Source organism: Chiloscyllium plagiosum, unplaced genomic scaffold (genome assembly GCF_037043375.1).
Source record: "Chiloscyllium plagiosum isolate Xiang-an unplaced genomic scaffold, Cpla_swu_hap1 HiC_scaffold_17, whole genome shotgun sequence".
Lineage (NCBI taxonomy): Eukaryota > Metazoa > Chordata > Chondrichthyes > Orectolobiformes > Hemiscylliidae > Chiloscyllium > Chiloscyllium plagiosum.
The window spans coordinates 2,645,040-2,661,974 of NW_028270155.1; the positions used below are offsets into that span (position 1 = coordinate 2,645,040).

Sequence of the window (16,935 nt, forward strand, 5' to 3'; positions counted from 1 at the left end):
TTGTCTTTGTCAGGATGTGAAAGCTCAGCGGCACAGACTCCTCAGTAACCCACAGCACCATTCCCCCTCAGCACCCTCATCCCAGTAACCAGCCAGAAACTCCGCTTCAGAACAGGCCTGGGCTTGGGAACCCAGGAGCCAGCACCGGGTCCGGACTGGAGAGACCTGGAGGAGGTGAATAGGTATCCGTTGATCCCTCCAAACGTTGACAGAGCAACAGAGAATGGCATGATCCACGGCATCGATCCCAACAGTTTCTCACCAAAGGTCTGGCAGAACAAAAAGAAGGTTTATATAGCAACTTTCACAGCCCCAGGGATGTCCCAGAATGTATCACAACCAATTGAATAGTTTGTTGAAATGTAACCATTGAGAAAGAAAACTATTGCTGCACACTTTGTAAAGAAGGTCCCTGACCCTCTTGGCAAGCATTGTGCCAAGGACTGTTTGTATAAGCATCGAAGCTTAGGTTGCACATAGAACATAGTGGGCGGCACAGTGGTTAGCACTGCTGCCTCACAGCACTAGAGACCTTGGTTCAATTCCCACCTCAGGCAACTGACTGTGTGGAGTTTGCACGTTCTGCGTGGGTTTCCTCCGGGTGCTCTAGTTTCCTCCCACTGTAGAGTTAGGTGAAGGGGTAAATGTAGGGGAATGGGTCTAGGTGGGTTGTGCGTTGGAGGGTCGGTGTGCACTTGTTGGGCCGAAGGGCCTGTTTCCACACTGTAAGTAATCTAATCTAAAAAAAAACATTCCAGCATTCAGCTCTCGATGTTGCACTGACCTGTGAAACCAATCTGAAGCCCATCTAACCCACACTATTCCATTCTCGTCTATATGCCCATCCAATGACCATTTAAATGCCATTAAAGCCGGTGAGTCTACTCCTGTTGCAGGCAGTGCCTTCCCCAGCCCTACTACTCTCTGAGTAAAGAAACTACCTCTGACATCTGTCCTATATCTATCACTCCTCAATTTAAAGCTTTCTCTCCACATGCTAGTCATCACTATCCGAGGTTAAAAGGCTCTCACTGTCCAACCTATTGTATATGTCTCAATTAAGTCGCCTCTCAACTTTCTTCTCTCTAATGAAAACAGCCTCAAGTCCCTCAGCGTTTCCTTGTAAGACCTTCCCTCCATACCAGGCAGCGTCCTAGTAAGTCTCCTTATAACCCTTTCCAGAGCTTCCACATCCTTCCTATAACGAGGTGACCAGAACTGTATGCAACACGCCAAATGTGACCGCACCAGAGCTTTATACAGCTGCAGCGTGATCTCATGGCTCTGAAACTCAATCCCTCTACCAATAAAGGCTAACACCCTTCCTGAAGAAGGGCTCAGGCCCGAAACGTCGATTCTCCTGCTCCTTGGATGCTGCCTGACCTGCTGCGCTTTTCCAGCAATACATTTTCAGCTCTGATCTCCAGCATCTGCAGTCCTCACTTTCTCCTAACACACCATATGCCTTATTAACAACCCTATCAGCCTGGTTGGCAACTTTCAAGGATTTATGTACTCAGACACCAAGATCTCTCTGCTCATCTACACTACCAAGAATTTTACCATTAGCCCAGTACTCTGCATTCCTGTGAAAGTGAATCACCTCATACTTTTCTGCATTAAACTCCATTTGTCACCTCTCAGCCCATCTCTGCATCTTATCTATGTCCCTCTGTAACTTACAATAACCTTCATCACTACCCACAACTCCACCAACCTTACTGTCATCTGCAAATTTACTAACCCATCCTTCTACGCCCTCATTCAGGTCATTTATAAAAATGACAAACAGCAGTGACCCCAAAACCAATCCTTGTGGTACACCACTAGTAACTGAACTCCAGGATGAACATTTCCCATCAACCACCACCCTCTGTCTTCTTTCAGCTAGGCAATTTCTGATCCAAACTGCTAAATCACCCTCAATCCCATTCCTCCATATTTTGTGCAATAGCCTACCATGGGGAACCTTATCAAACGCCTTGCTGAAATCTATCTACATTACATCAACCACTTACCCTCATCCACCTGTTTGGTCACCATCTCAAAGAACTCAATAAGGTTTGTGAGGCACGATCTAACCTTCACAAAACCGTGCTGACTATCCCTAATCAACTTATTCCTCTCTAAATGATTATAAATCCTCTCACTTACAACCCTTTCCAAAACTTTATCCACAACCGAATTAAGGCTCACAGGTCTATAATTACCAGGGTTGTCTCTACTCTCCTTGAGCAAGGGAACATTTGCTATCCTCCAGTCCCCTGGTACTATTCCTGTAGACAATGACAACACAAAGATCAAAGCCAAAGGCTTTGAAATCTCCCTGGCAGATGGATTGGAGCCCGAGGCTGTATAGATGGAGCTTTGGTTGGCACAAGACGTTGATTGGTCTGTGGAATAGTGACTAGTTATTAATGGCAAGGCGTTCTGCCTGCCGACAACCATTTGATTGGTTCTCACGTATCTGATAGCTTGGGTACAGGAACAAGATCTCCACCAGCACAGGAACTGCCTCTCTCTTTGTAGCAAATGCCACTTTAAATCTGAGGAAACCCAGTTAATCCCTCTTTCAGCTGCTGCTGCAAGCTGTGGCTTTTAATTGATAAATCAGAAACCTTCTGTGAGTGAGCCACCCTGTGCCTCCTACAAACCAGTGAAAGTATTCAGAAAAATAAAAAAAAAGAACAATCAATAATAACCAGCTCAGCGGCTGTTGAGAACAAAGTTTCCTGAAGTGATTTCTCATGTACTGCCTGTCAGTGTTTTTTTAACCCTGTCTATGTTTATCTGAGTGTGTGTAAGGGAGAGTCTATAAAGGAGTTACAATTTGATTTGTAGTGTTCTATGCTGATGGGTTATAACTGTTTACCTTTAGCTAGAATCTAATTACTCATAGAATCATAGAATCCCTACAGAGTGGAAACAGACTATTTGGCCCATCAAGTCTGTGCTATCCCAGACCTACCCCACTAAACTATCACTGAAACACCGCATTTTCCATGGCCAATCCACCTAACCTGCAGATCTTTGGATTGTGGGAGGAAACGCACACAGACACGGGGAGAATATGCATACAGAATTGGCTGGCTCATAGAAGACAGAGGGTGGTGGTAGATACAAAGTATTCAGCCTGGAGCTCGGTGACTAGTGCTGTTCCTCAGGGCTCTGTTCTGGGACCTCTGCTCTTTGTGACTTTTATAAATGACTTGGATGAGGAAGTGGGAGGGTGGGTTAGTGAGTTTGCCGATGACACGAAGGTTGGTGGAGTTGTGCATAGTGTGGAGGGCTGTTGTACGTTGCAACTGGATATTGACAGGGTGCAGAGCTGGACTGAGAAGTGGCAGATGGAGTTTAACCTGGAAAAGTGTGAAGTGATTCATTTTGGAAGGTTATATTTGAATGCAGAATACAGGATAAAGGCAGGATTCCTGGCAGTGTGGAGGAACAGAGGGATCTTGGGGTCCATGTCCATAGATCCCTCAAAGTTGCCACCCGGGTTGATAGGGTTGTTAAGGAGGCATATGGTGTGTTGGCTTTCATTAGCAGGGGAATTGAGTTTAAGAGCCACAAGGTTATGCTGCAGATCTATAGAGCCCTGGTTAGACCTTGGAATATTGGAATATTGTGTCCAGTTCTGTCGCCTCATGATAGGAAGGATGTGGAATCTTTAGAGAGGGTGCAGAGGAGATTTACCAGGATGTTGCCTGGACTGGAGGGCATGTCTTATGAAGCAAACTTGAGGGAGCTAGGGCTTTCTCACTGGAACAAAAAAGGATGAGAGGTGACTTGATAGAGGTGTACAAGATGATGAGGCATAGATGCAGTGAATAGTCAGAGACTTTTTCCCAGGGCAGAAATGTCTATCATGAGGGAGCATAATTTTTAAGGTGATTAGAGGAAGGTTTAGGCGAGATGTCAGAGGTGGGTTCTTTACACAGAGGGTGGTGGGCGCCTGGAATGCACTGCCAGCGGTGGTAGTAGAGTCAGAGATATTTAAGTGACTCTTGGATAGCGCATGGAAGTTAGTGTAATGAGTCTGATCTTAGAGTAGGATAGAAGGTCGGCACAACATCGAGGGTCGAAGGGCCCGTACTGCGCTGTATTGTTCTATGTTCCACAGATAGTTGCCCCAGGGTGGGATCGAACCTGGGTCTCTGGCACTGTGAGGCATCAGTGCTCACAACTGAGCCACCGTGCTACCCCTACTATCGAAAAAATAATGATTCTTATTCAGTACAGAAACTTGGTCTCTGCTTTCTGTCATGTTGGATCTGAAAATTAGGTAAATTGGGAAATTTAAAAATCATTAACTTTGTATAGACTAAAATGCACCAGTACGACCACTTTCAGGGCCACACTTCACTCTTGTTAATTCTTAATAAATAACTTCAGCATTTTAGCACATGTAATTTGTGTCCATGATGGTATCATGTATGTTTGTGACAACTCCAGGAATAGTGAAACTTGATTACCAGGGCACTAGCACAGTGATATGTCACAAAGTTTGGAGCTCTCCACGGTAGGATTTGAAACAGAGGCAACAAGAATTTGGCTGGGGTTTTGGTAAACGTCAGGTGAAGGGAACAGCAGGTTCAGACATGCTACTGGAACTAGCAAAGCATTTCCTGCAGGTGGCAAAGTTGTCCCTGATCATCTTCAATGGTCTTTTAAAACCAGATGGATTAACTTGGTTAGTATAGCCAGAAAGATAGAGATAATTGAGGTATTAAAGTGACATTTGTGTTTAAAAGAAATCCAAAAGTAGTCAAGCACTTTAGAGAGTGAAACTTTAAGGTCAGGTGATATTTAATTGATATTAAAGTTCTTGAACTTGAGCAATGGAACACCAAAGGGAAGAAATAGAGAAGGAAAGAGCAGACAAAGTTCAAGAGGAATAGAAACAGAAAAAATGGAAATGAGAAAATTAGAATCAGGAAAACAAGGGAGGACTGAAGTGAGGGAAGCTGAGTTTAAGCTTAAATGATGGAATTGAAACAGGAGATGTGAAATGCTGATGCAGTAGAAGGTGAGTTGTCATTTCCAACCCAGCCAGAGGACCTTTCAGCTTGTACAGGCTCTACCGAAATTGGAGCAAAGGATGTGGAGACATTCTTCATGTCATTTGAGAAAATTGTTTGGCAAATGAATGTGGCAAATGAGGAGTGGACATTGCTGTTGTAGAGCAAGTTGACAGGTAAAGCACAGGATATTTATGCTGCACCGTCTGAGGAGATTTCTTGGGATTATGACATAGCGAAGAAATCTATACTGCCTGTATATCAGTCAGTGACTAGGGCGTATACATAACGTTTCCAGAATTTAAGGAAACAGCCAAGTAAACGTACATTAAAGTCAGAACAAAGTTAAACAAAGTAATTTTGAGAGGTGGATAAGAAGCTGATTGCACACATGAAGCTGTCAGTGAGATAATTCTCTCAGAGGAACTTAAAAATTCACTACTTTCCGTGTTAAGAAGCCGTGCTGAGGATCAGAGAGTTCTAGCTGCAAGTCAGGCAGCTACAATGGTGCTCCTTTCCTGATGTTTTGTTTCTTTGTGTTTCAATGCTAATGAACAACACTGAAAGCTCTGACTTCACCTGTCTTGTTAGCAGTGTTTGGAAATTTTCTTCCTCACACACTCATCCAATTCCTTAAATCCAGTCCTTGTGTCATTACCCAGTGGGAATAGCATCTTTTTGTCTCCCCTATCCAAACCTCTCATTCTCTTGTACACCGCTATCCGATCTCCCTCCAACCTCCTGTGTTCCAGGGAGAGTAACCCCAGCTTCTCTAAACAAACCCTCTCACTAAAACCCCTCAGCCCTGGATCCATTCTGATAAATCTCCTCTGCACCATCTCAAGGAGATTCACAGCCTTCCTAAAGTCCAGGAATCTCAACTGGGTGCAATGTTCCAACTGGGACCTAACCAGAGATTTAGAAAGGTGCAGGGTGATGGTGGAAATTTAACTGGCGCCAGGAATCCAGGACATGAGTTCAAATCCAAGCACAGCAGCTGAGGCCATTTCGATTCAATGGATAAATATGGTATTGAAAGCTAGTCTTTCAGTAACAGTGATTATTCAGTGACTAATTGCCTGATATCCCTCTGGGTCAAAATGCCCTTTCGGGAAGGCAATGTATTTCCTGACCTGGTCTGGCCCACATGTGAGCACAGACCCACAGCAATGTGGCTGACATTGTGCGGCCTCTAACTGGTCCAACAGTTAACAAATCAGGGAAGGGTAATAAATTTCCTTTGCAAGGTGCTCTCTGATTGGCTGCAGGGTGTGGGTAGACCTGAAATCACCAATCCTTCTGATAATAAATGGAACTTGAGGAGCTCCTCACGATCAAGAGGGAAATCCTTGCTCTGTCCTCACTTGGTAACCTTGTGGGAAATCCCCAGAAAACTCAAATAGTTGGCTCCACTTACCACAGCGACAGCTCCAGAGTGCAGCAACTCCTGGGGGCTCATCGCTGTGACATACGCCACATTGGAGAACACATACACAAAGGTCACCAGGGGGATGGAGATGAAGATGGCCCGAGGAATATTCCTAAAAAGAAGAATGGAAAACAGTTCAGGATTACAACATCTGGAACATCAGGAACCCAGTTCAGGATTACAACATCTGGAACATCAGGAACCCAGTTCAGGATTACAACATCTGGAACATCAGGAACCCAGTTCAGGATCACAACATCTGGAACATCAGGAATCCAGAATGTGGCTTCAGCAGGTTTCGGACAGTCTCAGTGAGCGGGTGAGAACATCGAAAAATCCAGCACTGAACAGGCCCTTCGGCCCTCGATATTGCACCGACCTGTGAACTATTCTCAGCTCGTCCCCCTACACTATCCCATCATCATCCATGTGCTTATCTAATGATTGTTTAAATCTCCCTAATGTGACTGCGTTAACTACATTGGCAGGTAGGGCATTCCACGCCCTTACCACTCTCTGCGTAAAGAACCTGCCTCTGACATCTGTCTTAAATCTATCACCCCTCAATTTGTAGTTATGCCCCTTGTACAATCTGATGTCATCATCCTAGGATAAAGACTTTCACTGTATTCCCTATCTAATCCTCTGATCATCTTGTATGTCTCTATCAAATCCCCTCTTAGCCTTCTTCTTTCCAGTGAGAACAGACCCAAGTCTCTCAGCCTTTCCTCATAAAACCTTCCCTCCAGACCAGGCGACATCCTGATAAATCTCCTCTACACCTTTTTCAATGCTTCCACATCCTTCCTGTAATGGGGCGACCAGAACTGTACACAATATTCCCATCCGGACCAGGGGACTTGTTTTGCATAACTGCAGCATGATATTGCGGTTCCGGAACTCAATCCCTCTACCAATGAAACCTAACACACTGTATGTCTTTTTAACAGCACTATCCACCTGGGTGGCAACTTTCAGGGATCTATGCACCTTGACTCCAAGATCCCTCTGCACATCCACACTACCAAGAATCTTTCCATTGACCCAGTACTCTGCCTTCCTGTTATTCTTCCCAAAGTGCATCACCTTACATTTAGTTGCATTGAACTCCATTTGCCACCTCTCAGCCCAATTCTGCAGTTTATTCTAGTCCCCCTGCAACCTATAACATTTTTCCACACTGTCCACTACTCCACCGACTTTAGTTTCGTCTGCAAATTTACTAATTCATCCACCTATGCCTGCGTCTAAGTCATTTATAAAAATGACAACAGCAGTGGTCCCAAAACAGATCCTTGTGGCACACCACTAGTAACCGGACTCCAGGCTGAATATTTTCCATCAACCACCACTCGCTGCCTTCTTCCAGAAAGCCAGTTTCTAATCCAGACTGCTAAATCACCCTCAATTCCATGTTGCTGCATTTTCTCCAACCAGCCTACCATGTGGAACCTTATCAAAGGCTTTACTGAAGTTCATGTACACCACGTCAACTGCCCTAGCCTCATCTACATGCTTGGTCACCTTCTCAAAGAACTCAATGAGGTTTGTGAGACACGACCTGCCCTTGACGAAACCATGTTGACTGTCTGAAATCAAATTGTTGCTTGTTAGATGATTGTAAGTCTTTACCTCTTATAATCCTTTCCAAAACCTTTCCTACAACAGAAGTAAGGCTCACTGGTCTATAACTGATTTGGATATGCCGGTGTTGGACTGGGGTGTACAAAGTTAAAAATCACACAACACCAGGTTATAGTCCAACAGGTTTAATTGGAAGCACACTAGCTTTCGGAGCGCTGCTCCTTCATCAGGTGATTGTGGAGGGCTCGATCGTAACACAGAATTTATAGCAAAAATTTGCAGTGTGATGCAACTGAAATTATACATTGAAAAATTGATTGTCTGTTGAGCCTTTCATCTTTTAGAATACAGTGATAGTTTCACTTCTTTCATGTGTAAATCACAAAACCCTTTTTTTTAAAGTTGCATTCTCGGGTTAGCTGTTAACAATGGTGATAGCTAGACAATATGTTGAAGGTGTTGGCCCCCTGTGTTCTCTGTCTATGACCTGATGTTTAGATTGATTCTAATCTAAAAAGTGAGATAACAGAGTTTTACATAAATTCATACAGTTTTTGAGCTCAGAGTTCTACATGAATGTATGCAGTTTTTGAGCAAAGTACAATGTAACTCTGCAAGTACAAATTCACCACACAAAATATATGTGTGCATGTGGGTCTTTGTCTGTCTGTGTGTGTGTCTGTCTGGGGTGGGGGTTGTGAGTGTGAGAAAGTTTGTGTGTGTGTGTGTGTGTAGTGAGTGCAGAGTGTCTTAAGTCTGTGAGGGGGTGCATGTGTGAATGTGGGAGTGTGTGTGTCTGTAAGGATGTGTGCGGGTGTCTGTGTGCACGACTGTGTATTTGTGTGTCCGTGTGTATGAGTGTATAGGAGTATGTGTGTGTGTGTGTAGGAGTGTCTATGTGTGTGTGTAGTGCAATGGTGGTCACCTGTAATGTGACATGAACCCAAGGTCCCGGTTGAGGCCCTCCCTATGGGTATCGAACTTAGCTATCAGCCTCTGCTCAGCCACTTTCCTCTGCTGCCTGTCCCGAAGTCCACCTTGGAGGATGGTCACCCGAAGGTCTGAGGCTGAATGTCCTGGACCACTGAAGTGTTCCCCAACTGGGAGGGAACCCTCCTGTCTGTTGATTGTTGTGCGGTGCCCATTCATCCGTTGTCGTAGCCTTTGCTCGGTTTCCCCAATGTACCAAGCCTCCGGGCATCCCTGCCTGCAACGTATAAGATAGACAACGTTGGCTGAGTCACATGAGCACCTTGTACATGGCAGGTACTCATGTGACTCAGCTAACATTGTCTATCTTATACGTTGCAGGCGAGGATGCCCGGAGACATGGTACATTGGGGAAACCGAGCAAAGGCTACGACAACGGATGAATGGGCACCGCACAACAATCAACAGACAGGAGGGTTCCCTCCCAGTTGGGGAACACTTCAGTAGTCCAGGACATTCAGCCTCAGACCTTCGGGTGACCATCCTCCAAGGTGGACTTCGGGACAGGCAGCAGAGGAAAGTGGCTGAGCAGAGGCTGATAGCTAAGTTCGATACCCATAGGGAGGGCCTCAACCGGGACCTTGGGTTCATGTCACATTACAGGTGACCACCATTGCACTACACACACACACACAGATATTCCTACACACACACACACTCTCACATACACATGGACACAGGTACACACAGACACGCACACAGACACCCACACACACACCCTTATAGACACACAGACTCCCACACATGCACCCCCTCACAGACTTAAGACACTCTGCACTCACTACACACACACACACACAAACTTTCTCACACTCACAACCCCCAACCCAGACAGACACACACACACACAGACAAAGACCCACATGCACACATATATTTTGTGTGGTGAATTTGTACTTGCAGAGTTACATTGCACTTTGCTCAAAAACTGCATACATTCATGTAGAACTCTGAGCTCAAAAACTGTATGAATTTATGTAAAACTCTGTTATCTCACTTTTTAGATTAGAATCAATCTAAACATCAGGTCATAGACAGAGAACACAGGGGGCTAACACCTTCAACATATTGTCTAGCTATCACCATTGTTAACAGCTAACCCGAGAATGCAACTTTAAAAAAAAGGGTTTTGTGATTTACACATGAAAGAAGTGAAACTATCACTGTATTCTAACTGATGAAAGGCTTAACAGACAATCAATTCTTCAATGTATAATTTCAGTTACATCACACTGTAAATTGTTGCTATAAATTCTGTGTTACGATCGAACCCTCCACAATCACCTGATGTAGGAGCGTTGCTCCGAAAGCTAGTGTGCTTCCAATTAAACCTGTTGGACTATAACCTGGTGTTGTGTGATTTTTAACTTTGTACACCCCAGTCCAACACCGGCATCTCCAAATTATAATTACCTGGGTCATCTCTGCTGCCCTTCTTGAACAAGGGCACAACATTTGCAATCCTCCAGTCCTCTGGTACTAAACCTGTAGACAATGACGACTCAAATATCAAAGCCAAAGGCTCTGCTATCTCCTCCCTAGCTTCCCAAAGAATCCTCGGATAAATCCCATCCAGCCCAGGGGACTTGTCTACTTTCACTCCTTCTTAGAATTGATAACACTGTTCGTAACTAACCTCGATCCTTTCTAGTCTAATATCTTGTACCTCATTCTTCTCTATAATATTCTCCTTTTCCTGAGTGAAAACTGATGAGAAATGTCCATTTAGCACCTCTCCGATCTCGACAGGGTCCACACTCAACTTCCCATTTCTGTCTTTGACTGGCCCTATTCCTACCCTAGTCATCCTTTTATTCCTCACATTCCTATAGAAAGCTTTAGGGTTCTCCTTTATTCTATTTGCTAAAGACTGCTTGTGTCCTCCCTTTGCACTTCTTAACTCTCTCTTTAAATCCTTCCTAGCTGATCTGTAACTCTCCATCGCCTCTGTACCATCTTGCCTCATCAACACACAAGTCTCCTCCTTCTTCTTAGCAAGAGATGCAATTTCTGTTGTAAACCACAGTTTCCTTACCTTTCCACATACCTATCAAGGACACGCAATATCTGTTCCTTAAACTAGCTCCACATTTCGATTGTCCCCATCCCCTGCATTTTGCTACCCCATTCTATGCATCCTAAGTCTTGCCTAATCACATTATAATTGCTCTTCCCCCATCTATAACTCTTGCTCTGTGGCATGTACCTATCCATTTCCATCGATAAACTAAACGTAACTGAATTATGGTCACTGTCTCCAAAGTGCTCACCTACCAATAAATCAAACACCTGGCCTGGTTCATTACCCAGCACCAGATCCAGCGTGGCCTCCCCTCTTGACGGCCCTTCGACATACTGTGTCAGGAAACCCTCCTGCACACATTGGACATTGGTAGCACGTGGAATATAATGTGGGAACAAGAGTGGTGGGAGAACCCAGCCGTGCAGAGTACTTCCTTCATGGAAGATGTAGACGTATGAAGACCAGATGCAAAAATAGGTGGAAAGCCAGGTTGAGAGAGGGATCCATTGAGTTTACAGAGAGATAATGATAGGTTAATGTGGGCAGGTAAACTAAGAAAAGCTCAGCAGGAATGTGTGTTGTGGGGGGAATGTTTCCCGCTTGATTTGGACAGGAGAAGTTATTTTACTGAGAGGGATGTGAACCTTTGGAATTCTGTAACACAGAGGGCTGTGGAAGCTCAGTCTTTAAGTCTGTGTATGGTAGAGATTGAACGATTTCTGATTCCCAATGGGATAGAGGGCAATGGGGATGGGCTGTGTAAAAGGGATTGAAGTGTTCAATCAGCTGCGATGGTATTGAATGGTGGGATTGGCTTGATGGCGGAATGGCCTGGGTACACTCTCAGTGCTGTTCAGGAGGGAGTTCCAGTAATATCTAATCCATCCTCAGTGCCCAGTACATCCTTGTGCCTGAGCCAGGCACTTGTGTGAAAGCTCAGAGAGCCCTGTATCCTGGCAGTACCTGCGTGGGTCAACAAGCTCCTCTGTCACATAGTTGAGGAAGTTCCAGCCGCTGTAGGAGAACGAGCCCTGGAGGAAGGCAAGTGCAATGTGACCAACTCCAGGAGCTGTCTGACTGTCAAAGGCATTGCTGGGCTTTAGGAATTCATAATGACCTGGGGAAAGAGAGAATTCAGTCTGTGGGTTCAGTACACGGCACAGATTCCTAGCCAATTATACACTGTAACACCCGGATGATACAGTAAAGAACATGAATTTAGATAGCATCGTTCACACCCACACGTTGCCCCAAAATGTGTTTCAGACAATGAGGTTCTGTTCCACCCATTGCTCCACCCCACTCAGCCAACAGCATAAACAAACACATTTTCCAGCTTCTTTCAGTTTTGAACAAGCATCTGTTCTGAAGGACTCAAAACATTAATTCAGTTTCTCTCCATAGATGTTGTCAGACCTGCTGAATTTCTCCAGGAATTTCTGTTTGTAAATAGTTTTAAATGTTATCTCAGTGATGATGATGTTGAAAACATGGCAGCTAATTTACCCCCAGGAAGTCCCACAGTCACCAATTGATAAATGACTGGATAGTCTGTCATTGTGATGTTGATTGAGGGCTAGGGTGACTGCTAAAGCTACTTGCATCTTCTTCATTGCTCTGAGTTTGGGATCCTGTATGTCTGACTGAGGGTTAAGAAAGCAAATGGGATGCTTGTCTTTATCAGTCATGGCATAGATTGTAAAATTAGGGAGGTTACTCTTATTGTCTTTCTCACACACACATTCACACAGAGCAAACAGACAGACAGACACATACAGACAAACAGATATACACATGTTTAGACGCATGTGCATAGACATACACACAGACACACTTTCTCACACAAACACACAGACACACACGCACACACATAGACACACACACCACACTGGGGGTAATTCTGCCTTTAGGGAACAGCGTAAGATAGCTAATGGTGAGTAAAATTCTCAATTATATTTCTTTATTGTCATGTGTACTCGAGTACAGGAGTATGGCAAAAAGTTTACAATCTCGCCACATACAGTACCATTTCCTTTTCCCTTTCCATATCTCTGAACCTTTTAATGAATAAGAATTGAGTGATTATGCCCGAGCGATTTCTGTTGTTGTTCACACCGTGTTGGAGCTGTGTATGTTCCCTACACTCCAAAGGGTGCCATCTCAATTACCCTTTCCTGTTTATCTTATCCAGTTTTATTTTTTTTCAATCGAAGAACTTTTATTTCACCATGGACATGTTTAACCAAAACAAAAATAAGCCTTATATTATTCTCCACATCTACAATTTACTAATTTACAGTCTTCTCACATTCAAGATCATGACTGCCCTTACATTTAAAGCTGACAGGCATAAAGCTGGAAGAACACAGCAAGCCAAGCAGCACCAGGAGGCAACGAAGCCAATGCCCCGGGTGCCACCCCCCCCTTTGAAGAAACATCGACCCTGCCACCCCCCCCCGACCAGCCGCGCCACCCCCCCAGCCGCCTGCCCGTTTACTTGGATTCCAGCATGTGCAGTATTTTTGTTTCTTACATTTAAAGCTAACCACATTTTTGTCCAACACAATTTTAAATAAAAGCATGTATCATTTGTAATCCAGCTGGTTTTATCATGTGAAGTCCTAGCCAGCACAACTGCATTCTGAAAAGTCAGACCCAACTGGAACTCTATCTTATCCAATTTTATTCTGAACAGTTCCATTCAGCCTGTCGTCAAACTCATTCCTTGCCACAGGATTCCCCATCAGGGTTCATTCTCAGTCCAGCTACAATTAAACTTTCACACTTTCATCCTCGTTCTCCCATCATTCACAGTCCCACCTCTCTCTAACTCTGTAACCCCTTCCCGAAACCTCATAACCTCCTTAAGACTCTCCTTCACAGTTACCCCACTGGCCAAATGGTTGGTCATTGGCCCAGTAATGTTTGTGGAGAAAGTGATGACTGCAGACGCTGGAGACCAGAGTTGAAAAATGTGGTGCTGGAAAAACACAGCAGGCCAGGCAGCATCCGAGGAGCAGGAGAATCGACGTTTTGGGCATAAGCCCTTCTTCAGTATTGTTTGTGGTTGGATCATATGATTGTCTTAAATGGTTCTAGGAAAACACTTGGGTTCATTGATTACACAAGAGGCACTATATAAATTCAGGATATTGTTATGGATTATGAGCTATAAATTCCACAGTGTGAATGCAGCAGAGACAGAGGGGGATCAGGAAGGGAGCTTTGTGGTAAACCAAGGAGTGATGTCTCACTTACCTTTACAGATCTGCACAAAGCCCATCACGATGATGAGTCCGAGGGCGAGGAGCTTGCCAGCGGTGAAGAGGTCCTGGACACGGGTAACCCACCGCACTCGGAAACAGTTCACCCAGGTCAGCAGCACTGTGGGAACACCAACACAGTGAAGCACTCTACAAACTTCAGGCACTTTCCAAACATTGTCTTTCCCAATCCCACTTACCTCCAGGTAAATGTGACTCTGTACTGACCCTAGACGTCTTGTCACCATGCTGGGGAACATCATCAGTGAGCCTCTGGTGAAGCACTAGTGTCCTGTCCCACTTTCTGTTTGTGTGCCTGGGCCTGTTACGGTGGCTGTTATCATTTCCATTTTCTTTCTCAGTGGTTGGTAAATGGGATCCAAATTGCTGTGTTTATTGATGGAATTCCGGTCTGAATGCCGGGCCTCTAGGAATTCCAGTGTATGTCTCTGTTTAGCTTGTGCTAGGATGGATGTGTTGTCCCAGTCGAAGTGGTGTCCTTGTGTTTGTACAGTCCTTGCATGGCATTTTGTAAATGACATTTGTTTTGCTGGTTGTTGGACCTTTAGGTCCATCAGTCGCTGTTTCAGTGGGTTGGTAGGTTCGTGGCCGGAGTAGTCTGGTCGTCATCTCCGAGATGTCTTTGATATATAGTGTGGCTCGAGTTTCTGGGTGCTGTTGTGTCTCCCTGTTTGGGTTTGATGTTTGGGTTTGATGTTGGGTGGACTGTGCTTATTGGGTACCGTTGTTCTTGAGTACGCTATATAGGTATTTTTCTTCTGCTACTCTCAGTTCCTGGGTGCTGCAGTGTGTTGTGGCTCATTTAAATAATGTCCTGATGCAGCTCCGTTTGTGGGTGTTGGGATGATTGCTCCTGTAGTTAAGTAACTGGTCTGTGTGTGTTGGCTTCCTGTAGACAGTGGTCTGCAGTTCTCCATTAACTGTTCGTTCCACCATGACATTATTTTAACAGGCCACAACACACTGCAGCACCCAGGAACTATGAGCAGCAGAAGAATAATACCTATACAGTGTATTCAAGGAGAATGGGTACCCGATAAACACAGTCCATCGACTCCCAAACATCAAACCAAAACAGGGAGACACAACAGCACCCAGAAACTCGAGCCACACTACCACACATCAAAGACATCTCAGAGATGACGACCAGACTACTCCGGCCCTTTGGCATCATGGTAGCCCACGAACCTACCAACCCACTGAAACAGCGACTGATGGACCTAAAGGTCCAACAACCAGCAAAACAAATGTCATTTACAAAATGCCATGCAAGGACTGTACAAACACTACATCGGACAGGTAGGCAGGAAACTAGACACCAGGATACACGAACACCAACTAGCCTCCAAACGACATGACCCACTCTCTCTAGTATCGTTACACACAGGCAAAAAAGGACACCACTTTGACTGGGATAACACATCCATCCTAGGACAGGCTAAACAGAGACACTCACAGGAATTCCTAGAGGCCCGGCATTCAGACCGGAATTCCATCAATAAACACAGCGATTTGGATCCCATTTACCAACCACTGAGAAAAAGAACCAGAAATGATATCACCCATTTTAACAGACCCAGACACACAAACAGAAAGTGGGACAGAACACCAGTGCTTCACCAGAGGCTCACTGATGATGTTCCCCAGCACAGTGCCGAGACATCTGAAAACAAACCTGCCAGCTCAGCGAGCAAATGTACAACCTGAACCTCAATCTGAGCCACAAATCTTCTCAAAAATCGTATTGTAGAGGGAGCATTACTCTGTAATTAATCTCATGCTGTCCCTATCAGAAACAGACCCTTCGGTCCAACCCGTCCATGCCAACCAGATATCCCAACCCAATCTAGTCCCACCTGCCAGCACCCGGCCCATATCCCTCCAAACCCTTCCTATTCATATAGTCATCCTGGTGCCTTTTAAATGTTGTGGAGATACTGGATTGGACTGGGGTGGACAAGGTCAAAAATCAAACACCAGGTTATAGTCAAACAGGTTTATTTGAAATTGCAAGCTTTTGGAGCACTGCTCCTTCGTTAGGCATTTAACTGTTCATTCCATACACGTACCACCCTCTGCGTGAAAAAGTTGCCCCTGAGGTCTCTTTTATATCTTTCCTCTCTCACCCTAAACCTATGCCCTCTAGTTCTGGACTCCCCCACCCCAGGGAAAAGACTTTGTCTATTTACCCTATCCATGCCCCTCATAATTTTATGAACCTCTATAAGGTCACCCCTCAGCCTCTGCGCTCCAGGGAAAACAGCCCCACCCTGTTCAGCCTCTCCCTATCGCTCAGATCCTCCAACCCTGGCAACATCCTTGTAAATCTTTTCTGAACCCTTTCAAGTTTCACAACATTTTTCCGACAGCACAAGGCAGGGGGAGTTGTTTCTATAAGAACTTTCCAAAAGGGAACCAGTTGGATACTTGAAGACGAGAAACTGCAGAGGTATAGATAAGGCCAAGGGAATGAGATTAATTGTATCGCTTTTCAAAACAGCTGTCAAAGGATTGATGGGCAGAATGGTCTCAATCCTGCTGCATTATTTTATAGTTTTGGTATGAAATCTTCTCCCTCACTTTACATCTTGGCTGCAAAGACAA

General features: G+C 44.8%; 1 protein-coding gene across 1 annotated transcript in view; it reads right to left on the minus strand.

Moving 5' to 3' along the window:
• LOC122558187 (large neutral amino acids transporter small subunit 2-like) overlaps nucleotides 1-16,935 on the minus strand; it is a 352,569-nt gene that overhangs the window by 6,697 nt on the left and 328,937 nt on the right. Inside the window, exons 4-7 of the mRNA XM_087995684.1 lie at nucleotides 14,306-14,431; nucleotides 12,011-12,164; nucleotides 6,439-6,562; nucleotides 166-269 (exon numbers count right to left, since the gene is read on the minus strand). Coding sequence (XP_087851810.1) covers nucleotides 166-269; nucleotides 6,439-6,562; nucleotides 12,011-12,164; nucleotides 14,306-14,431 — 508 coding nt within the window. The remainder of the gene's footprint in view (nucleotides 1-165; nucleotides 270-6,438; nucleotides 6,563-12,010; nucleotides 12,165-14,305; nucleotides 14,432-16,935) is intronic.